The 24,310-nt window shown below is 39.9% G+C and overlaps 1 protein-coding gene across 4 annotated transcripts in view; it reads right to left on the bottom strand.

The window, feature by feature from the left end:
* Positions 1 to 329: 329 nt before the first annotated feature.
* Positions 330 to 24,310, bottom strand: part of GDAP1 (ganglioside induced differentiation associated protein 1) — a 49,305-nt gene continuing 25,324 nt past the window's right edge. Inside the window, exons 2-7 of one of the 4 annotated variants that reach the window (XM_061439029.1) lie at positions 19,125 to 19,306; positions 18,258 to 18,450; positions 9,302 to 9,475; positions 8,000 to 8,094; positions 5,140 to 5,254; positions 330 to 3,509 (exon numbers count right to left, since the gene is read on the bottom strand). In XM_061439029.1, the coding sequence (XP_061295013.1) occupies positions 3,127 to 3,509; positions 5,140 to 5,254; positions 8,000 to 8,094; positions 9,302 to 9,475; positions 18,258 to 18,450; positions 19,125 to 19,241 (1,077 nt within the window). In that variant the 5' untranslated portion in view covers positions 19,242 to 19,306 and the 3' untranslated portion in view covers positions 330 to 3,126. Of the gene's footprint in view, positions 3,510 to 5,139; positions 5,255 to 7,999; positions 8,095 to 9,301; positions 9,476 to 18,257; positions 18,451 to 19,124; positions 19,426 to 24,310 lie in introns of those variants that run through there. The other 3 variants (XM_061439030.1, XM_061439031.1, XM_061439033.1) reach the window with 3 other exon arrangements.

Here is a 24,310-nt window from a genome sequence, read left to right as displayed (position 1 = left end):
ACATGTAACAAAACTGTTTTGAAAAAAAAAATATTGCGTTTTTCATTTTCATGCTTCATACCATGTCAGGTGGCTGTCTGCAAAAATTCCTTTAATAATCAGTATTAAATATGTTATTCTTTAAGCCACCATTCATTTTAACCAGAAAATTATCTATATCTAAGTAAATCAAGTCAGTAATTTTTATGTTACAAATAAAATATAACATCCTATAGCTAAATATTTTGAATAACTGACTTTTGCTTACTTTTCTTACTTTAATTATGACATTATGCTTTGACATTAAATGAAAAACACAATCCGATTTCTTAAAAAGATTACAAAATTAGTACTTTCAGTATACATGTTTATTTTCCAATTAATTTTATTGATCTTACAGGCAGAGTAGTATCTTGATCTCTATTACATTCAACAACACCAAAAAATCTACAGCTCTGGTGTCAATATCAATAATTACTAAAAATCGAGCAAGCAATTTCCAACTATCTGCAATTACGGAAAGCAGATCCAAAAGGCATATAACAGCAATAACAATAAAATAGTATTTGTGTTAAGACATAAATAGCCAACGTAAATGTAGTACCTCAGGCATTTTTCTAATTGTGGTATTTACACAAATTTTGGAAATTAAATTGAGCACACTGGCCAGTCTACTAATGATCATGAAAGACAAAATATGTAAAAGTGCCTATTTTGCTAATAGGATATGTTCAGCTCTTTAGCTTGACATTGTGTGGTACAGTTATCCCTTCCAAGCATTACAGATCAATACTACATGTGCCTCAAGCTCTTTTACAGATGAATGATCTGATGAAGATGCCCTCATCTCAGAAACTAAGGTCATAAATGTTTACCTTCCCTTGAAACATTCAGAAGGCTTGCTGAACCTAGAGAAAGCCCAATCTCAAACTACTGGAGGAACAGCGACACCTAGTGGTCATTATACTCCTAAACAAATATCTTAAAAGTATAAACAAGGGTATCCGTGAAGAAATCGCCACAAATGCATCCCCCTTAAATGTGACAGAAGCCTATTTCCAATGAAACTGAATCTGAAAATCACAAATACTTTCATTATCTTTTATATTGATCAGTAATAATATAAACTGTAAGGAAAAGCCAGCATTGACCTTAAAATATTTAATCAACAACCCTTTGCCTTTGTAGATTTTTATAAAAATCCAGTTTTGATTTCTTCATGTCTGAGTTCTTGCTTATTGTAGGATGACATAAAGAACTCTGAAACACTCTGAACCACTGAATGATCGGCTTTGTGGGTCTTTTATGAATACATGGATTGGAATGTCCCAGCAACAAAATTAAACACTCTATACAACAGTGAACTAAGGCTCAAAATCAAGACATTATAAAAGCTGCCAGTCTGTTAATTCTTGTTGGATGGAGTTTACACGGGACATTTTATTAATTTCTTGTCAATAGGGAATATCAGGTTCATCAAGATTTTCTAAAACAAATGATTCATGAATTATAGAATCACTTTACCATCAAAGTCATTGTTTAGTAAGTAGGACTGTTTCCTATTAGTGAAAAAATCGGTACATTCTTTAGCCATTTGCACAGTCAATCTGAAGCAGTCCAAGCAAGCTTTTGCTGTTTGCTGGAACCTTAGCTCTGTTCACTACGCATATTTCCCATCAGACCCAACACTGCTCCCCATGTCTTTCTGGCCAACTCCAGAGAAACTGCACCTTCCCGTCACCAGGGAAGATTTTTCCTGAGCACAAACCCCATTGTTGTTGACAGGACATACTGGAATTATCCCTTCCAGATGGACTGAGGTGCCCCCCACAGTGCCAAGACATACATGAATGAATGTAGGTGGAATCACTATCTATTGACTTATTTCATCTCCCTGTATTTCATTGCCAAGGACCAAAACTAGACTTTCTCCCTCCCTGTAACCTTTTAAGGCTCTATTGAAGACAACAAATAGATGCAAGGCTTAGACAACAGTTTTTGTGTTAACATACCACCAGCCTCTCCAAATGAAGAATGAGCCTACTTATCACTACCAGATCACCAAACTATCCCCTCCCCAGCCACATGCCATGTCAGTGACTACCTGGGACATTCACCTAAATGCCACTTGTGTGCACAAAAGGGCTGGAGAGGCCAAGGCTTCCAGTGACTGTTTGCAACAGTCCATGGGAGTGACATCTCATAGGTACCTTCAAATTGCGGAACCAAGAAGAAATTTTAGTGTCATTTAAGATTTTCATGTAAATGTTAATCAAGACATGTTCCAGTAGGTATCTCTTGCCCAAAGAGACAAGCAGTTAATTTTATTAAAGTAATGACTGTGATTTATGTGCATTTAAAATTAACACTAAAGTGAGATGCTGTAAGTTTAAAGCCCAGAGTTTTCTCCAGCCAACTCCCCCCAGTGACTCTCCAGTCCTCTTTTTCCAAGGTCCTCAGTTACACGAGGATGCATGGGCTATAGCCACAAGCAGTCAAATGTAACGTTTACTAAGGGGACAGCAGCTGTGAATGGCATTGGAGGCACATGGAGGTTGCTTTCCATTGCCTTCATTACGTAGCTTCATCCTCCCTTTCCCCCCTCCTTTGTCCCTTTGCCTCCCTTATTTCAGCCTAAAGCTAACAGTGAGAGTATGAAGCACTGCTGTGCCCTTCTGCTGTCTGAACACCTGGGTTGAGTAACAAAGATGACTTCTGAATTCTAGGAGAAAATACTGCAAACTATTCACCACTCAACACACCCAGATAGTCTCAGATGAAGAGTTATGGGCAATCATAGGTTATCATTACTGTCTGCTCATAAGAATAATGTTCTCCCCCAAATAACCCAGAACTTGAACTGGAATTTTGAGTTAAAGCTCTCTCTTCTACCTGTCGGTATTCACCTATCTTGACTTTGTGCATGTTTTAAGTATGAATTAGAAGAGGTTTGCAAATAAGTCCTGTCAGAGTTACCAGCGCACAAAAACATCTTTATTACCTCCTTTTCTCACATAAGCTAGCCAAAGAGTAAAGTCAATTATGCTTTTTACTAGTCGCCCAGGGCCATTCTTCCCTGGACCTGGAAGAGTGGAGAAGGGTCTAGCTGAATGGCTGGATGAATGGCCACCACTAGATCCCACCCACCTAGAAGTAATTTGGTCTGGGTCTAAGCGCTAATATCATGCTGCCAAGTCTCTTTCTGAAAAGCATAAAAGCAAAATATCCCATTCCAGCAAGCAAACCAACCACAAGGGTGGTGCCAAGAACCTTTGGGGCCCTTTTCTTGGCCACTCGGAATGCAGTTGGCAGCACTGCAGAGATTAATATATTGTTGACATGTCCCAAAACCTTGTTAAATGTTTTCCTCTTCAAGACACGCTCGTAATAGGTTTCCAAGTTGGGTCGCTTTCCATTTCCCCAGTTTCTCCTCGCAAACCCCAGGAACTTCAGTCGATGCAGTGTAACAGCAAGTGATACGTCCGCCAGGGTGAAGGATTCCCCGCAGAGCCACGGCTGGCGGCCTTCTTCTAATTGGAGAAAGGGACACGGTGGGTTAAGGGCAAGCCCTGTACCGACAGACAGGGCTTTCCAGGTGGTGCTAGTGGGAAAGAACCCGCCTCCCCACGCAGGAGACGTAAGAGACACGGGTTCAGTCCCTGGGTTGGGAAGATACCCTGGAGGAGGGCACGGCAACCCAGTCCAGTATTCTTGCCTGGAGAATCCCATGGACAAGGAGCCTGGTGAGCTACAGTCCATGGGGTCACACAGAGTCAGACATGACTGAGTTACTGAGCACACGTGCACGCATTGTACAGACAGACTCTGGTTGGCATCTCTGCTCTTAGTGTTGAGGGCAAGGGTGAGTATGGCAAAAGATGAAGGCTATGGTACATTTTCTTGACAATCACACTCAGTGAGTAATTCTATGCTTAAAAAAAAGGAGGGCAGCATGCAAATGTATCCCAAGCTACGGGACTTCACCTTCCAATGCAGGGAGTGCAGGTTCAATCTCTGGTGGGGAATATATGATCCTACATGCCTCTCAGCCAAAAAAAAAAAAAAAAAAAAATCACAACATAAACCAGAAGCAATATTGTAACAAATTCAATAAAGACTTTAAAAATGGTCCACATCAAAATAATCCATCCCAAAGCTAAGGGACACTTGGTTGACACCTGACAGGCACCTGGGTCCCTAGGTGTCACTAGAGCTACTTAAGCTCAAAGCCTGTCTATCATGCCTCCAAGCCAACAGAGTTAACAGATATTTCCTCGTGGGTTAAAAAAATGACACATGTACTTGAGGATTTAAACATCACTCAGTAGTTGCTGCTTTTGTTAATTGCTACTTATTTAAAACAGAAGAAAATCCCTATTGTGAAGCAAGTTGCAGGTAACATGGTCTTCAACTTTGTGGTCAGTCAGAATAGTGCAAACAGTCCATGTGTCTGCACTTGGGCTTCATCATTCACTCATTTTCACAGGTACAGAAGACGGGTGCTCACCAGCCAGCCTGCCCATACACACAGGCTGACTCCCATGTTATGCTAAGTTCCTTCAGTTGTTTCCGACTCTTTGCAACTCTATGGAGTGTAGCCCCCACCTCTCCCTGCCCCAGGCTCCTCTGTCCATGGGATTCTCCATGCAATGATACTGGAGTGGGTTGCCATTTCCTCCTCAAGGGATCCTCCTGACCCAGGGATTGAACCCATGTCTCATGTGTTCAGTATTGGCAAGGGGGTTCTTTACCACTAGCGCCACCTGGGAAGCCCACCCATGTTATACTTTACTTCAATTTGCAATTTTTATCCCACCTAAGGAAAAAACTAGAGGGAATGTTCTAGCAAGTAGAACACTCCCAAACTAACCACTGTAATTAAAACTTGTGAAACAGGCCAGGTAGGAATCTACCAACCATAACTTAAGTTGTGCAAAAAAAAATTCTTCACTGGCTATATTTCATATAAATGCAGAGTTACAACTAGACACCTGGGTTTTGTTGAATTCAGTATTATTGTTGCTATCATAAAGTCAAACTGTCCGTGAGTACTAACAGTTAAAGATAGTTTACAGAATGTTTTGGGTGAAATCTAAGAATGTTCCCATAAATACCCCTGGTATACAGAAAAAGACAAAAAGAACATAAATGAGAACCTACCTGGGGTTTCTTCATTTCTTCTTTGCAACTCAGTTTCAACCTGATCCAAGACTTTCTCCAATTCATCAAGAATTTTCTTCAAATATTTGACATTGTCATGGTCAAGGAGCTTTGACTAATTAACAAAAACAACTAAGTAGGTTATTTATGCCTGTAAAAATAATCAGTGTAGAGCAGAGAAGATATAAATTTTTATACAGTGGGAGTCTGTTTATTCTAGACAATGAGAAGAAACAGAATAACCAAAGCAAAAGCAAACCTGAGCGGAAATGCCCTGGCTGTGAAACTATCCCAGGGGCCAGACTCACTGTCCACTGGCAACTCCTGTGGGACTGAAGGATCAGAGAGGACAAAGAATATGAGGGCATAAAGAGACTCCTGTCACTGGGAAGGGAGTTTGGGGGAGAACTGATGCGTGCATATGTATATGGCTGAGTCCCTCTGCTATTCACCCGAAACTATCATGACACTGTTTGTTAATCAGCTTAACCCCAATACAAAATAAAAAGTTTAAAAAAAGAGAGATTCCTTTCATGCCCAACTCAAGAATGCAATTTTTTCGTTTTTTGTTTTTTTTTTTAATCTTTTGGCCACACCTAGCAGCATGTGGGATCTTAGTTCCCCAGCCAGGGATGGAGCTCCTAACCTCTACATTGGCAGTGCAGAGTCTCAGTCACTGGATAGCCAGAGAAGTCCTGAAGATGGTTGTGTTGATTTTGTTTTGCTTCGTTGGCCATGTCACGTGGCACGTGGGATCTTCCCCGACCAGGGACTGAACCCATGTCCCCTACATTGGGAGCACAGAGTCAACCACTGGACCACAAAGGAAGTTTAAGAATGGAAAGTCAGCAGTCTTCAATGAATGAGTAACTGAGGGGTCAGAGATGTGTGGCTTCCCTGGTGGCTCAGGTGGTAAAGAATCTGCCTACAATGCAGGAGACCCAGGTTTGATCCCTGGGATGGGAAGATCCCCTGGAGTAGGAAATGGCAACCCACTCCCTTATCCTTGCCTGGGAAATCCCACAGACAGAGAAGCCTGGTGGGTTACAATCCATGGGGTTGCAAAGAGCTGGCCATGACTGAGCATGCACGCACACACACACAACTCAATAGCAAGTAAACAATTCAATTTAAAAATGGGCAGAAGATCTAGATAGACATTTTCCCAAAGATATGCAAAGGCCAATAGGTACATGAAAAGATGCTCAACATTTTTGATCATCAGGGAAAACAATTCAAAACCACAGTAAGATACTACCTCATCTGTTAGAACGGCTATTATCAAAAAGACAAAAACTGTAAGTGTTGACAAGGATGTGGAAAAAAGGGAATCTTTGTGTTCTATTGGTGGGAATGTAAACTGGTACAGCCATGATAGAAAATAGTGTAGAGGTTCCTCAAAAAATTAAAAATAGAACTAATACACAATCCAGCAATTCTACTTCTGGGTATTTAGCCAAATAAAAACAAAAACATAAATTCTTAATAATGCATATATCTGGGTTCTAGAAAATGGTACTGATGAACCTATTTCCAGGGCAGGAATCAAGATACAGACACACAGAACAGGCTTGTGGACACAGCAGGTGACAAGAGGGTGGATGAACTGAGAGAGTAGCATTGAAACATATACATTATCATATGTAAAACAGACAGCTAATGGGAAGCTGCTGCATAACACAGGGAGCTCAACCCACTGCTCCGTAACAACCTAGACGGTGGAATGGAGTAGGGGGTGGGAGGAAGGTTCAGGATGGAGGGGATATGTGTATACTTATGGTTGATTCACGCTGTTGTACGGCAGAAACCAACACAACATTGTAAAGCTTATCCTCTAGTTAAAAACAATTTTTTAAATTAATCTGAAAGATACCTGCAGTCCTATGTTCCTTGCAGTATTATTTACAATAGGCAAAACAACTTAAGTGTTCATCAACAGATTAATGGATTTTAAAAAATTGTGATGTGTATATATAGAATGGAATATTTTCCAGCTACAAAAAAAGAATAAAAACTTTGCCATTTACAACAATGTAGTTAAACCTTGAGAGAATTATGCTAAGTTAAATAAATCAGACAGAAAAAGTCAAATACCATATGATCTCTCTTATTTGTGGAATCTAAAAAACAAATAACTAAGCTCGTGAAAGTGAAAGTGAAGTCGCTCAGTCGTGTCCAACTCTTTGTGACCCCATGGACTGTAACCTACTAGGCTCCTCCCTCCGTGAGATTATCCAGGCAAGAGTTCTGGAGTGGGTTGCCATTTCCTTCTCCAGGGGATCTTCCCGACCCAGGGATCAAACCCAGGTCTCCTGCATTCCAGGCAGGCGCTTTAACCTCTGAGCCACTAGGGAACTAAGCTCATAGATGCAGAGAATAGACCAGTGGTTGCCAGAGGCAGGGAGTAAGAGGTAGGAGAAATGGGTGAAGGTGATCAAAACGTAAAAAGGCAAAAAATGAAAGGTGTGAGGGGAAGATATACAGTATTAAAAAAAAATTCGCTGATTGCTTTATTGGTATAAAAAGGTCATAAACAGAGGTCCAGCTGACTCAAAGTGCAAAATACCTGAAATGACAGATTCCTATGATATTTTATTAATCTGCTTTTACATTTTATAACTTGCCTTGGCAACCAGCATGAGCAATATCTGCTCTTCAAGCAATTGTCGTTAGGTCTGAATATCAAATCTAATAAAGAAAAATTCTTTCTAAAAGCAGAGCATGAGCCAAAGATAACATGTGCACTGATGATTTGTGATATTTAATAGAAGATATTCTAAGAAATAGCAATACTTTTACAAAAAGTGGACCATTTAACACAAATAGCAGATGTCAATTGAGGACAGCCTGGTTTACTTACTTTAAGTCGCTTCTGTTTTGCAATGTATGCCTCTTGTAAATCTGGGTTTTCTTCGGCAAGTTTTTTCAGTTCAGACTCCGTGTTACCAATTTGGCCTGATGATGAAATCAGTTTTGAAACAGAAAATTATTTCCTCCCTTCCATATAAGAAACAAGGAGAAGTAGGGAAACTTGATGGTAAGAGCATACGCGCTACGGGGTCACTCCCTCTCTCTGCCCCAGACTCCCCCCTCTCTGTGCCTCGGTTTCCTCACCTTTAAATTGCAGCTATGAGACTATCTGCCATGCAGGTTGAGGATGAAATAAGAGGCACCTTGGAAAGTGCTTAGAGCAAAGTCCAGCATACCGTGAGTGCTAAGTGCAGAATAGTTGTCCTACTTTTCAAGTCTTCTGTAATAAACTTTTTTTGTGAAGGGAAGGAAAAAGCATTATTTAGAGAAATATTTATTCTGGATGATAGAACTATGGTCAGAATACTTGCTTCAAACCATATGATGGGTATTTATGAGGAGGAGGAGGAGGAACACGAGGAAGGTGAGAGGCCAGGAGAGAGACGAGGAAGATGGAGTGAGGGAGAGCGGGGAACGGGAGAGGACTGAGCAGGAGGGCATCAGAAAGAAAGGAAAACAGTGCAAGTAAGAGAACCCTAAAAACGAGGCATGATGTCATGGGAAGAACGTGCTTGGCGGAATTGGAGATCTGAGTGCGAGTGTTCCTGGTCACTCCTCACTCTGACCACAGCCCCTTCCCTTCCCACCACTGGGCCATGAAGCACACCTCCTGCTCCTCATCCCATACACTGACCCATCCCTATGCTCAGGATAGGAGGAAGGAGAGAGGTAGCGGTCACAGCTCAACCTCAGTGGATCACCACTCACTGAACCTAGAGGCAGAGTAATGATGAGACAGCCTTCACATAATGAAACAAAACTAAAGGACCAGAAATGTGAACTCCATCGCCCATAACTGCCTGCAGACCCCAGCTGTTCTGATTCCTAGTCTGTCTGTCCCTGTAAACATGTTACGTTCTTTACTCTTCCACAGGCCACTCTTCTGAGTTTTATCTATGCTTGGTCCTCAAGGCCAAGAGCTGGAAAATCAGATCCTAAAGACAACAAATGTCCAGCCAAACAGATGAAGCACAGATTCATCTGCCTGGTACATGGATCGATGTGTAACGTGTATGTCCCCGAAGCAAACTCAACAATCCCGCCCCCAGGTCTTCCTGAGATGTGCTGGGTGTCAAAAATGAGTGAAAAGAAATGTGAGGCAGAATTGCAGGTCTTTAAGACCTCTACATACTGCGAATCCTTGTTGTTGCATAAGCTGGGATCATGGAGTCCACGGTTAGCTCAGGATGTAAAATGCAGCCGTGTGTATAGGCATCCATGGGCAAAGAGTCAAGTAGTTCTCGATAATGCTGGACCCGTGGGTAATACATGCTTCCTTTATCAGGCATTAATCTGGGTGTTTTTTCTAAAATATACATACAAACACATACACAAACATTGAAGAAAAAGTTACAAATGAGACGTTACAACTAAAAGCAAAAAAGAAAAATACCAGCCCCCTCATCATTAACATTTTCAATATTATATGAAGGGAGGTAAAGGATGACGTTTTCCCAGCCTCAACATTCAAAACTTGAATTGAACTGATGTCCTAGACCAGATTCCAAACCATGATCAGACTTCTCCAACTCGCAAATCACTACTCTCAAGGTCCAGATTTTCATGCCAACTCCTCTGTGAAATCTTCTCCAACCTGCCACAACTACCAACATCTGACTTGATCAAGTGTGCCTTCCTCTGTACACGAAAAATACTTGGTACAAACTCCTTTATAACCCTTATCACCTTAATTAGTTATTGTATCTTTTTGCCCTATGAACTCCTTCAGGGCAGAGAACATATGATCCAGAGTTCAGCATCGTGTCTCATACACTTCATGTGTGCTTAGTCGCTCAGTCCTGTCCAACTCTTTGCGACCCCATGGACTGTACCCGCCAGGCTACTCTGTCCATGAGGATTTTCCAGGCTAGAATACTGGAGTGGGTAGCCATTTCCTTCTCCAGGGAATCTTCCCAACCCAGGGATCAAACCCAGGTTTTCTGCATTGCAGGTAGATTCTTTACTGTCTGAGCCACCAGGGAAGCCCAAGAATACTGCAGTGGGTAGGCTATCCCTTCTCCAGAGGAACTTCCCAACCCAGGATTTGAACTGAGGTCTCATTTTAGGCCATTGGTAAATGTTGGTTAAGTGAATCAAGGCTCATTATGGAAAGATGATCAGGGACCACACTTTCCAAGGTTCCAGTACATACCAAGAGTGATCCTGTTGATGTATATGGCAGAAACCAATACAATAGTGTAAAGCAATTATCTTCCAATTAAAAATATTAAAAAAAAAAAAAAAAGAGTGATCCTGTTGATGCTATGTGAATGTGAATGGCTAGTCTTCATGGAATTCACCAGGAAATTCTGGTATTTTATCTCTGGAAACTGGGTTTCACATAAATCTTCTGTTGTTGGTTAAACTCTAGACTATAGACTCCTAAAGGTAGGGATCATGTACTATTCTTTGTTGAATCCCCAGTTGCCTAATATAATGTTTGGCTGATAGCAGGTGTTCAATAAATTTCAATTAATAAATGAATATGTCCCCAAATCGCTAGCTATAGGAACATTTGCGCTGGAGAAGCTCTGGAGCAGTTAATGACGACACTGACATATAGAGGCTGAGACATTCTCCTAAGAGCCCACAGCTAAGTAGAGGCAGAACAAGAACCAAAGTCATGAACTCCTAATGCAGTGCTCTGTTGTATTACATCATCATAACATCTTCGAAGGGTATACTTTTCAGAGACTATCCAAGAAAAATAAAGATAAACCACACGATCCAGAGGCCAGGAATAAGTTCCTGCAGAACCAATTCCCACTTTTAACTCTCAAACTGCCTCTAAAAAGTGCCAAAAAGCTTATTAATCCAACGGTTAAAAAGAACAGCCTCTACTCTATACATTTCTTTTTGCTTATTCACTTATTTAGTTTGGGTTATTTATTTAATTTAGAATCCTTTTGAGCATCCTACACTCATTCATAAGCACTGACAATTCACAATTGGTTGCAGAGCATTTCAGGCAAGATCTCATCATGCCAGACTAAGAAGAACAAGCTTTTAAGTGAATAGGCTATTTCTGACTCTCTAAGAAAAACAGAAGATGGATTACTCGTCAGTGGGCAAGTGTCTAATTCCCTGCTAGCGACTCTAATTCTGAAGTCTGCATTAGAATGACCAAGGCTCACATGTCAGCTGCAAACTGCTCATCAACTGTGGGTTTGCCCAACTAGACCACACTTCCTTACGGACCTTTCAGGATCTCAGAATGTCACCAGTACCCCCAATAATGCACAGTAGACATTCCCATGAGAATAACAGACTGGCAGCTGTCTAAGGTGCTTGAAATTCTGAAGAGTTCTTAACTTTTTGTTTGCCACTGACCTCCAAAATAATGTTCTTAAATGAATAAAATACATAGCATTGCAAAGAAAATTGATTATATTAAAGTATGTTATCAGAGTAAATTTAAATGATAAAACAGTAATATGGGTGTCTTTTATTAACACATTAACAAGATCTAACAGCAGATCTAATAACTACAATAATTTCAATGTAGTGAGGGGCATAAGTGATATTTAAGACATCTGCAATAACAATAATGCTATTAACACATCACCATCATGTGAACATATGAACAAAGTCATAGGCGCTTCTGATACTGCTTTGAATTCTGCCTACACTGGAAATGAAGGAACTGATCCATTTCTTTTGGAAATTAGTGAAAAACAAAGATGTAATTTTTTTCCCCTCTAAGATAGTAAATCTCCTGGATTTTGTTCACAGACCACTAGGGGTAACAGTTCACAAAGTATGGTCGGAAAATCCCTGGGCTTCCTGAAGACACCCTCAGAGGGTCTACAAATCAAAGCTGTTTTTATAGTAATATTAAGATGTTCATTGCTTTTTCATTCTTAACCTCTCTGGAGTGTACAATGGTATTTTCCAGAGGTTACACAATGTGTAAAAACTCCATCGCTCTGACAGTTAACGGGATATGAGGCTTGTATGTTCTTGTATTTTAAACTTTTCTCAATTTTAATTTCTAATTTGATAAGTATTGATAGATAGCCCATATAAACAAAAGCTCTCTCAAGTGTCCTCATTAACTTCTAAAACAAAGGGGCCTTGAAACCTAGAAGTTTAAGAACCACTGCTCTGGAGGGTTCAAGAACCACAGGTTAATAACCATAAATGATGCAGCATTTTAAAATGCTTCCCAGGTTGTTAAATTTATGGCTACTGGCTCTGGCTGCTTTGTGGGGCCAGGCTGGGGTCTTGACTTCAGAAGAGCATACCACTTCCTTCCTGGAAAGAGAATGAGAGCAGGAAAAATAATGTCTAATTGCTTTCTGGGAAAGGTCCATCTGGCCAAGCCTGCATCCAAATGTTTGAACGCCTGAAAATAATCTTCTACTCAGTGCGCCATGAACTATATAACTATCTCCTAAGACAACTTTGTCAGACAGAGGCTCAGATACCCGCTGAACCCATGTTCTTTTCCAAGCTCACTTTCTCTCTTCAAGGACACCCTGTCCACATGACGATGTACTACCAGCATCTTCCTGACACCAGCAACAAATTAGCAACAGACAGCTGCCTCTGGAAAAAGTTTTTTCAAAACACAATTGGGAATTTCCTTTGAGTGACACAGAAAATATTCCCTCTCATTCTCATCTTCTTTTACTTTCCAGTCCTTTCATAAAGCACTTTTGTTATGATACTTAGAAAATCTTTTCTGGGTCTATCTTGGTCAGGAGTGAGAAAACAACAGAAGGGTTACAGGGGCAGGAGAGACAGTCAGAGGATTTTAAAGAAAAAGCAATAAAAGAAGTTCCCAGCACTGGGGAGGAGCATTGCCGTAGTGGAAGCCAGGATTAGTGACTAAGCTGGAAGAACAAACAAATACATTGGCATAAGACCTGACTTTGTAGAAACACTGAGTAGGGACAAAGGCAAGACTAAATTTAGGCAGCAGATCAGAAACAAGCAGATAGACACAAAGCAGAAAGAGGCGATAAACAAGGAGAGAAAACAAAAGCACGAAATTTGAAACCAGAAAGAAAGGATAAAATCATATTGCAATCCATTTAATGGGGACATCAGCTCCATATATCCTCAAGTCCCTGTGTTGCTAAGTAGACTAAGAATGGCCCTGAGCAATTTTTTTTAAAAATTACATTGTTTCTCCAAGAGCAAACAATAAAAAGAGTTTAGCTTCCCAGGTGGCACTAGTGGTAAAGAACCTGCCTGCCAATGCAGGAGACGTACATAGGCGATGCAAGTTTGATCCCTGGGTGGGGAAGGTCCCCTGTAGGAGAGCGTGGAACCCAGTCCAGTATTCTTGCCTGGAGAATCCCATGGACAGAGGGGCCTAGCATCCACTAAAATTGAACAAATCACAGAAAGTTGTTTTAATTACTTTTTAAAACCACTTTTATTGGCATAATCAGGAGTTTTAAAGACTCCGTTTCTTTTCCTTACCATATACCATATTTTCTCTGCATTCAGTTACACACTTTGAGCTAATTTGCAATTTCAGTAGATGTGCTAACAAGTATGTAATATTACTCAATTATATATGAGAGCCTTTTATTAACAGACATAAAATTATTTATTCTATGACCTTAACAATAATTGGAAATTCCTTTACATAAATAAATATATTATTTAAAGTAACAGTAATTTCAGAATTAATATTATTTTTAAAATCTGAATTAATTTTCTATTGATAAAACTGTATTTATAAAATAAATTTACATGTCCTAATTGGACTTAATATGTGATCCTTTAATCTACCAGGATACTGGGATTCTTTCCAAACCAAATTCTTTTCCTAAGAATATTCAAAATGACATATATGGACATAAGACATGGGACATAATCTTCAGAGAACTGTTATATAACATATTAAGTTACCAAAATTCAATATTTACCATACAACACCCTTGATTCCAGGTTACCAATGAGTTATTTGACAATAATAAATAGTATATATTCTAGTATTTTGTAGTTATTTAATGCTCACCTTTTTTTTTTTTTTTAAACTATCTAGTGGCCATGTTAAAGTTCATTAAAAGAGATTACAATATACCAAAAGCATAAGGATGTAAATATGTAAATACTGATTACACAGAAAGGTTGAGAAAAGTGTACAGGCCAGCAAGCCATCATTTTTAGTACAGTCTCATTTGGTAGACTAATGAAAGATACCAACAAATAACAGCAAAAGTGATGCCTGCTGACGACTACACTCTGTTCTGGAGATGAATGGATACACTTAAAGCCTCTCATTTGAACCACGGGCAACTACACACCTCATGAAATTCATTCAAGTGTTATTCATTCTAATTTGTCAACTTTCCTCAAAGTTCCATCCATAATTGACCAAAATGCTGCATGTTCTATCGAGTTCAAATGTAGCAGCTCACAATTAGCCATGCTCTGGATAGAACCTACACTTCTGAAACAACTCAAGATCACACTTGTCTTTTATTTCATTGTTGGCTGTTGTTGGTAACTTATTAGCAAGCCAGGGCTCCCATCCTTCATTAACAAAGCTGATTTTTCCAAACAAAATTCATATACTACTTTTAGTCTTGTTAAACTTTATCTTAGTTATTGTTCCATGCAAAGCATTTCATAAGCTACTCATCATTTTAACGACTGCAGTTTACACATCCACAAGTTAACAGTATTTCTTCCATGCCTTTTCAAATCATTTATGGAATTGTTAGACTCAAATCAGAGAACAGAAGCCTAAAAGAACACCAGCAGAGATCCCTGTCCAAGTTGATATCTATTTTCAACATTTCATTCATTTTAATCATTCAAAAATATTTATTAAGCTCCCATTAGAGAACATTCACCATATGAGGCACTGGAAATATAGTTGTTAGTGAAACAGACACTGTCTCTGACTTCACAGTGCATACAGGGTCTGCCAGTAAATGAAATAATTAAGGTGTGATAGAATTATCATAGGATAAGTGAAATGAGAGAATATAGCTAAATCAGCAACATGGTATAAGAAATTTATAAATGAATATTCTTCAGAATGGTGGTTTATTCATCAGAATATATGCATTATTCTTATCTAGCCATACGTGCTCCTTCATTCCACAGGGCTATCATATGACACAATCTCAAATGCTCTACTTAAATCAAGAAACACTATACCAAGAACTATGCCCAGCACACACTTTTTAAAGTGTTAGAGACATTCTCCAGTAATGTAAAACTTATGCTGGATCCTTTTAATCAAGATACTCAAAAATATTGTTTTTAATTTTTGACAACACATTCTAGAACTCTGCTATACATAAAGAAGTGTTTTACAGCACTGCTTAAAGCTTAAGCAATTACTTAATGCAAAATAATTTGTAGTACTGCTTTTCAAACTTCTATGTATGTATGAGTCACTTTGGAATCTTATTAAAATATAGATTCTGATTCAATAGACTTGCAGTAGGGTCTATATTTCTGCCTTTCTAATAGACTCCTGCTGCTGCTGCTGCCAAGTCGCTTCAGTCATGTCCGACTCTGTGCGACCCCATAGACGGCAGCCCACCAGGCACCTCCATCCTTGGGATTCTCCAGGCAAGAATACTGGAGTGGGTTGCCATTTCCTTCTCCAATGCATGAAAGTGAAAAGTGAAAGTGAAGTCGCTCAGTCGTGCCCGACTCAGCGACACCATGGACTGCAGCCTACCAGGCTCCTCCGTCCATGGGATTTTCCAGGCAAGAGTACTGGAGTGGGGTGCCATTGCCTTCTCCGAGGTGATACCAATGCTGCTGGTCAATGGAAAGAAAGAAAGTGAAAGTGAAGTTGCTCAGTTGTGTCCAACTCTTTGCAACCCGGTGGACTGTAGCCCACCAGGCTCCTCTGTCCATGGGATTCTCCAGGCAAGGATACTGGAGTGGGTTGCCATCTCCTTCTCCAGGGGATTTTCCCTACCCAGGGATGGAACCCGGGTCTCTTGCATTGCAGGCAGACGCTTTACCCTCTGAGCCACCAGGGAAGCTGGTCAATGGAATACATGTTAAATAACATGTTATCAATGAATAACATTTTCTCTCTCTTGTCTGGCACTTTTCCTAACCTCCATGAATTCTTAATAATAAATATACATTATATTAATGATCATTGTGATAATGCTTACATGTTTATTTCAGATAAATTTCATCTAGAAACTAGAGTAGCCTTCATTTATATAAAGTAATTGTTTTCTTACTGCCTTCATATCTACTATAGGTTTTAGTTCCCTTAATCTTAATCTTTATTTAACCCTTCCCAACTGAATGACTCTTCTCCTTGGGAAACAGCAAAGAGTGAAATAAGAGTTGTTTGGATTGCTTTATCTCTGCAACTGATAAAACTATGACACCTAGTTCCCAAGAGAACAAAAAGAAAATTCAAGTTTCAGACTAAGAGCTAGGATTCTTCACTGTCTGTTTACTCTATCAGTACAACCAGAATTAAGTTCTTAGTTTCCATATTTTCATCTTAATGTTTAGCCCACAATGCTTTCTCCTCTGATTCAACAAATTGTAGTAAGAACTTAGTATTCACCTTGAGCAGGACTCAGAATGCATTCCAGTTTTGCTATGAAATAGTCAAAGAAAAAGAAAAAGCCTAAAGAAAAATTTAATAAAGCCTAATCATCATTAACATGACTATATTGTGAAGTACCATTGTACCTTACTGAACAATTGAGAGTAGAAACAATGTAAGGAAGAGGAGGTGGGAAAAGGCTAGTGATAGTAGTTCAAGGGATGCTAAACAAAATATTTAAATATGATTTTCATTTGCTGTATCTTTTAAAAGTTTTTGATGACTTATAGTAGAATTCTTATGCAATTATTTTGTCTTATTCACATTACTATAATCACTTCTCCCAAGAAATACAAATTATTATTTAACAGACTTCTCCATTTCCAAAAAGCTCAAGATTGAGAAAATGTATCTTAAATCAATTAGCCCCCATTTTCTGTACAGTCCCCAGAATTTAGACTTATAAGGGCTAGCAAATAATGATGGATGGAAAAGAAGTTCATTACACCAAGTTAAACTCCTTGGTTTAGATAGATGGCCAACTCCAATCAAAATCCTAGGGAACTAAACACTTAGATTAAGAATAAGGGTAGGCCATTGCTAATCTAATTGCCTGTGGTAAACCCCACCCCTATTTAGGTCCTATACTTATCTTTCTTCTAAGTACCTCAGACTTTTTTTTTTTCTGCCTTAAAATTTCCTTTCTCAGCTTCCAGTAATTTGAGGTTATAGTCTGGTTTTATCCTGCCTAATTAACATTCGCATAACTGGTAGCAGATGAAGAGTAATTGGATCTTATCATGCAGTTCCTTTTTCAGACGAGTTGTTAGCCTGAAAGCTAAGAGCCCTCTGTTCTGTTCTCAGTTCTGCCGTTGATCAGCTGTATAATCTTGGGCAAATATTAAAGCTACAGTTTACCTGAAAGGCTTGTTATTAGGGAAGGAGCAAGGACAATGTGTAAGTGCCAATGACTATGAGCGACAGTCCATGTGATAGGAAGGTTTGGATTTGAAAGGCTTACATTCCAGCCCATTCTGCTATAAAACATCTATGTTACCTTAGGCAACCTTTTTCTCTTTCCTCATGTACAAAATAGGAATAATTAATCTACCATGCTTATCTCAGGTTTTTTTTGGTTTTTTTTTTTTTTTTTTGAAGACTGACTAGAACAGAAATTACAAAATGTCGGACATAGAATAGGCTGTCAATAATATGAATCTGACTTCAAGGCTAATAAATTACCACCACAAATCATACACCTGCAGGGTTTCTTGCAATGAATTTAAAAGGGAAATTTCAACATTAAAATTGGTAGTTTATATGAAATCGTTTCAATGGAGTCACAATGGCTTATACAAATTATGCTATTGACCCATTTTTATTTGTGTGCTTATGGAAATGGAAAAGGTTGTTAGCACTAAACCACCATCATGAAACCAAAAGGAAGGGAGAAGGAGGGGAGGAAGGGAGGAAATAGGAAGCAGGGAAGAAGAGAAGGAGGGGAGGAGGGATGGAAGGGAGGAAGGAGGGAAGACATATATTTGTGTTGAAAGTAAATCCAAGAAATCACAAATAGCCTTAACATTACCATCCAGGAAAGTCTGTTCAAGATAATCAATGATCTGAGTGGCCTCACAAATAATGTTTTCCCCGTGGATAAGGACGGGCACTTCTCCAGTTGAGTTCAAACGCATAAACCAAGGCTCATTGTGCTCACTCAGGGGCAGACTTACATCATGTTCCTCGCACTTCAATGCCTTTTCAGCAATTACCAAGCGCACCTGGAAGAGTTCACATTGGTTACCACAACGCAGGTAGGCTTTTAATTAAATGACATCCCTGGATACCAGCCAGCAGCCTTTTTGTGCTTCCCTGAGTTATTAATATTTTCAACACCCCTTTCAACTCTATTCCTGGAATTAACAAGTGAGACATATTCTCGCACCTCAATCTTGTAAGTTAGAAAAGATACGTAATGAGAATGATTCTGGCAATATTCAGTCCACGGTCACCCTCTTCATCACTACTACTTTTCTTTGTGTCCTAAACCTTATGATGCGTCCCCATAGTAAGAACCTGAAACAGATACACTAGGCCTGTTGAAAAGTCAATCAACCAAGAGTAAAAGAAGGAACCCTGGATGGGACGGTTGCCGGAAGACGCTTCCCTCTGCCTCACTCTCCAAAGGCCCCGGAGACGAGGCCTCCCGCCCCAACGCCGAAAGTGATGTTTTCTGTCGCATTTCATGAGTGGCGGTGCCTGAGTCACGGCCTTCCCATCTCAGACTGATTTTCCCTGCTCCTCCATATAAAACGCACCCCTGCCCCACAGGGCGCGCCGCCCGCAGGGGTTGAGTTGGAGGTCTTGGTGGGCGGGCTTCCCGGGGCGGCACCCAGCGGGAGCTGTCCAGGTGCTGAAACCCGATCTGTGCCGCCCGCCCGGCCGAGGCCTTTACCTTTTGAGAGCTGAAGGAATGCGTCCAGTGGTACAGAATGAGCTTAACCTCTGCGTCCGACTTGCCTTCCGCCATCAAGGGCGCTCCCCCTCTCTGCTCGTCCTGCCTCCGAGCCATTTCGGGGTGCGCGAGAGCGGGAGGGCCTCGCCGGTCCGTCCTTTACTTCCTCCAGCCACACTGCCCTGCAAAGAGCCGTTTAGCTTTTCCGGGTGCCACCCGGAGCCGGGAAAGTTGCGTGCGGGCGGATGGACGAACAGATCACTGGGAAGTGTAGTTTCGCCGGCGAGAAAGCTGCGGGGCGAGTCCGCAAAGACTCGGGGCGGGGTCTCTGCGCACGGAAGTCACTTGGGAGGTGCAACTGGACGTTTTGTAGAGGAAATGATCTAAAATATGAGTTCCTGATTATTTAAGATGAGTAATGAAACATGTTAATTGCAAATTACTCATGGGTTTTGTAGATGGAGTAGAGATGGCTCAGGTACAAAAGCATCAGTTTCCCAAGATACTTAGGATTCCTCATGGAGAGGCTGTGCCTTTGGTGGAAGGTTGATAGACAAAACATTTATCAGTTTTCATTAGAAGATGCTACTATGAGGTCATGTAACAACAACAATAAATCTCCTTAACAATGCGAATTAAAAGTCTAGTTGTTAAATACAGAAATTTTTTATCCATTTAAAAATTTAATTCATTTTATTTAAGTATTGTTGGTTTACAATGTTGTGTGTGTTTCTGCTGCACAGCAAAGTGATTCAGTCGTGTGTGTGTGTGTGTATTCTTGTTCATATTTCTTTCCATTATGGTTTATTACAGGATCAAATATAGTTCCCTGTGCGATGCAATAGGATCTTGCTGTCTACCCCTTCTATATACAATAGTTTGCACCTGTTAATTAACACAGAATTTTTAGAGCAGAATTACTTGGGTTTGTTTCCTAGTTTTTCAATTTTCCCAATTTTTGAAGTAGAGATAATTTTATTTTCCCCATAAGGTTTTTGTGAGAATTAAATACAATGTTAAACACCCAAAACAGGCTAGCATGTTGTAGACACCAAATATTATGTACAATTTCAGTTGCCTTATAAACATTCTCTTTATAAACATGGTCAAAATCATGATTTTATGATAATCTAGTCATTATTATACACTTCTCAAAATTCAGCACAATAGTAAATCAGCAGAATTTCTCTTTTAGTGAATATGTATTAATATGACCGTGAAATGAATGCTTGTTATAATTCATCCAGCAAATATTTATTGAGTATCTACTGTGTTCCAAGCATTGTACTGGGCACTGGAAATACAAAGATGTATAACTCTTCATACATGGCACCCAAGATATAAGTCTGGTGGCAGGGACAACAAAATAGATGACCACAGTGGAGATGAGAACTATCAGTTTAAGAGGAAACACAAGTACTAAGAGAAATGAAAGGTCTAAAAAAGGCCCCTAGAAGAGACAGAAATCTCACGAGGTCCTTCCTCTCCTTTATAACACTTTATTTGTTGTTCTTTGTAATTATTGTTTAAAGATTTTTATAGTATCTCTTTATACCCTTGCATGCATGCTAAGTTGCTTCAGTCATGTCCAACTCTTTGGGACCCTATGGACTGTAGTCTGCCAGGCTCCTCTATCCATGGGGATTCTCCAGGCAAGAATACTGGAATGGGTTGCCATTTCTTCCTCCAGGGGGATCCCCAACCCAGGATCCAACTCAAGTCTCTCATATCTCTTGTTGGCAGGCAGGTTCTTTACCACTAGCGTCACCTAGGAAGCCCCTTTTTATAGTGAAAGTCACTCTGTAGCCTGCCAGGCTCCTCTGTCCATGGAATTCTCCAGGCCAGAATACTGTAGTGGATAGCTGTTCTCTTCTCCAGGGGATCTTCCCAACCCAGGGATTGAACCCAGGTCTCCCACACTGCAGGCAGATTCTTTACCATCTGAGCCACCAGGGAAGTCCCTTTATACCCTTACGTGAATTCAACTGCTACAGCAAAAGTGATCCTTACCAAATTTGTTCTTTATCCATTCACACTTCAGAGCAGAAGAAAAAGCAAAATTGTGACATCAGTCAGAGTGGGGTTTAAACTCCCGCTGCACTCTTACCCTGAACTCTCCTGAGCCTTCACTTCATCATGTGCAAAATATGAGCATCTAAAAATATGTGAGTGCCATGGCATTCGCTGAGAGACTGTGTATAAAGAGTAACCAAAAGTGGGGTCCAGCTGCTTGCCTTTCAAAAGCCAATAAAGAGGCCAGGTTGGTGGGAAGGAAAGTTAGTTTTATTCTGGATGCTTGCAACAGTTGGGGGAGTGGGAAACGGGGGCCCACCTGTCCAAAGGCCAACTTCCTCCCCACCTCCCACCCCGGACTATCAAGGGGCAAGACCTTTTAGGGGGAAGAGCTTTTATAGACAGAAGGGCAGGGGTGGGGAGGGGTGGCTACATGCACAGTCATCTCTGATAGTCATCTTGAAATCGGTTATGCAGTGGTCTGACCAACATCATCTTGACTGTTTTAAGTACAGTTAATCTTCAGTTTCAGGGTCAGTTTGTTCCCATTTCCTTGACCAGTTCTCAGAGTTGTAGCAGCTTATGTCATGGTTATAGTCTGGTCATCATGTAGTTAACTCCTTCCACCTGGTAGGGGTTTCAGTATGTATAAGACAGCTCCCAGGATATGGCTCAGAATATTATCCATAGCCCTTGAGCAAGAACTAAAGGTCCTTGACTATGCTTAATGACTAAATTATTATTATTATTTGGTTTCCTTTGACTGTTTTCCTTTGTTTCTACATGTTCTCACTTCTCTGATTAAACTTATTCTTTGGCTCAAATTATTCCACAGACAAAAGGCAGGCAGAGGACATGGGGGGCAAAGACCACAGGATCCTGCTCCATTTCAAAAGCACTTAGCATGTTGCCTGCAAAACAGCAGTTGCTGCAAAAAGAATTTGTGGAAAAGCCCCTTCATGATGTTAAGAAGACATCACACTTGCTCTTCTCTCTTTAGGCCTCAAAATGTTTTCACTAGTAAGTGAAAGAGCTACAATTCAAACATGACTTTTTGACTACTAGTCAAGTACTGCTTTCTACAACACCAAGCTAGCTTTACACCAAATAAAGAAAGTTGTAGACTTTCAAGCTTTACACAGCTGGAGTAGACATTAGGGAAAATATAGCCACTTTCTTGAAAAGTAGTCCACATAGATATATAGATATTCAAGTCTATTAGAACACAAACTACCATATCAAACTACTGCTCACATGTCTTTCTTGTGCATTAGACTTTGAGCCTCAGAAGGTCAAAGACTCAGTATTATTCATTTTAGTATCCCCAAGAATCCAAAATAGTGCTTTGTACATAAAAGATGCTCCCAAACTGCTTATTAATTGAGAAAAAGAGTAGCTAACCACCATCACCGATAGCAGCAGTAAACAATGACAGACAACAACAATAGTAAAGTATAGCCTATCTACTGCTCTAAAAATTCTGCGTAAAGGTAATTTCATTCAACAAAATTCAGTACTTACAAATCTGGACTGTGGATCATGGCTCAGTAAATTGACTCTTTTTTATGTTAACTTTTAAAACTTTACTGATTTATTCTTGGCTACACAGGGTCTTCATTGCTGCATGAGAGCCTTCTCTAGTTGCAACAAGCAGGAGCTGCTCTTCGTCGCAGTGTGAGGGCTTCTCACTGCGGCGGCTTCTCTCGCTGTGAGGCACAGGCTCCAGGCGCAGGGGCTTCAGGAATCGCAGTGCATGGGCTCAGTTGTTGCGGCGCACAGGCTTAGTTCGCCCTCAGGGTGTGGAATCTTCCCAGACCAGGTATCGAACCATATACCCTGCATTGGCTGGCAGATTCTTAACCACTGGAATACCAGGGAAGTCCTCTGTTAATATTTATTGAAATTTGTTATTCATTTAAATATTTCTGAGTGATTGAAGTTAAAATGGATTTGATTGGTACTATGAAATAACAGATGACATGCTCTCTCTGAACCTGAGTCACCTTACCTATAATTATGATGAAAATCTACCAGATATGCTGGATACACAGATCTATTCAGTTTGGAAAAATTCCTTGAGCTAAACAATTAATGGTTTGTGCACTTTGCATTATGTCTTATGCTTCAGTCAATTTTAAAATTATCATATAGAACTATTATAGCTGAATGATGTATATATATTTATGCAGTTGTCATTATGTAAAGTTCTATTACTGACATTACCTATTTTGACAGGTATTAGGTAATTCATACATATTTGTAAACATTTTTTAATGTATGTCAACTAAGCCAGAGATCTTGAAACCTTCTGACAAACTGAAATACTCCAGGTTTGTTTTTGAAAGTACTTTTATGAATGACCACAAGAGGTCTCTATCTTTTTAAGAATAATCAATCCCTTGCCATTGTTTTTTTCTTCCTTGACAAATAAGAAAACTGAAATGGCGATATTCTTCAGAGAATATATATGACTAATTAAGCTATCTAATTCAAAATGAAATTTTCCAAAATTAGGGGAAAAAATCTTTTATACATATGTAAAAAATAGAATATCTCCACTTTCTCCTGATAATAGCTACTAAGCACCCACAATCTATTATGCCTGCCCTGTCTGACCCCTGCCAGTTTTCTGACCCATGTGAATAGCATAGGATTTGTAATTGATATATTACAATTACAATAAGAAAAAGGGGTAGAGGTCCTTATTTAGAAATTATTTTCAAGAATTTTTATCTCAAATGTGTACAATTCCTGTTAACTGATATTCTCAAGTATCTACAAAACTAATTATCTAATTGAATGAGATAAAAGATGGGCTCCTCAAAAATACACTGATTTTATCATATAATTGCAATGGTTCCAACTAGTTTACCGACGAAGCTCTAATCAGCTCCTATACTTACTGTGCTTCTTAAAGTGTGGTCCCTTGACAAGCAGATCAGTGTCAACTGGAAACTTGTTAGAACTGCACTTTCTACTCTGAAGGTGGAACCCAGAATGTTTTTAAAGGCCCTCCAGGCTTTTCTGATGCACGTTAAGTCTGAGAACTACCAGTTTAATGTTTAACTGATGAGCCATCTTAGTTCTCAACCTCCAATTTGCCCCATTGGTAAAATTTGTAGAGCCGAATAGTGCCTGTATGTCAAAGGCTGTCTTATGGTTTCTGGAAGAAA

The sequence above is a fragment of the Bos javanicus genome, chromosome 14 (genome assembly GCF_032452875.1).
Source record: "Bos javanicus breed banteng chromosome 14, ARS-OSU_banteng_1.0, whole genome shotgun sequence".
Taxonomy (NCBI): domain Eukaryota; kingdom Metazoa; phylum Chordata; class Mammalia; order Artiodactyla; family Bovidae; genus Bos; species Bos javanicus.
The sequence above is the reverse complement of the archived record's forward strand: the minus strand, read 5'-3'. Positions and strand labels throughout refer to the sequence as shown.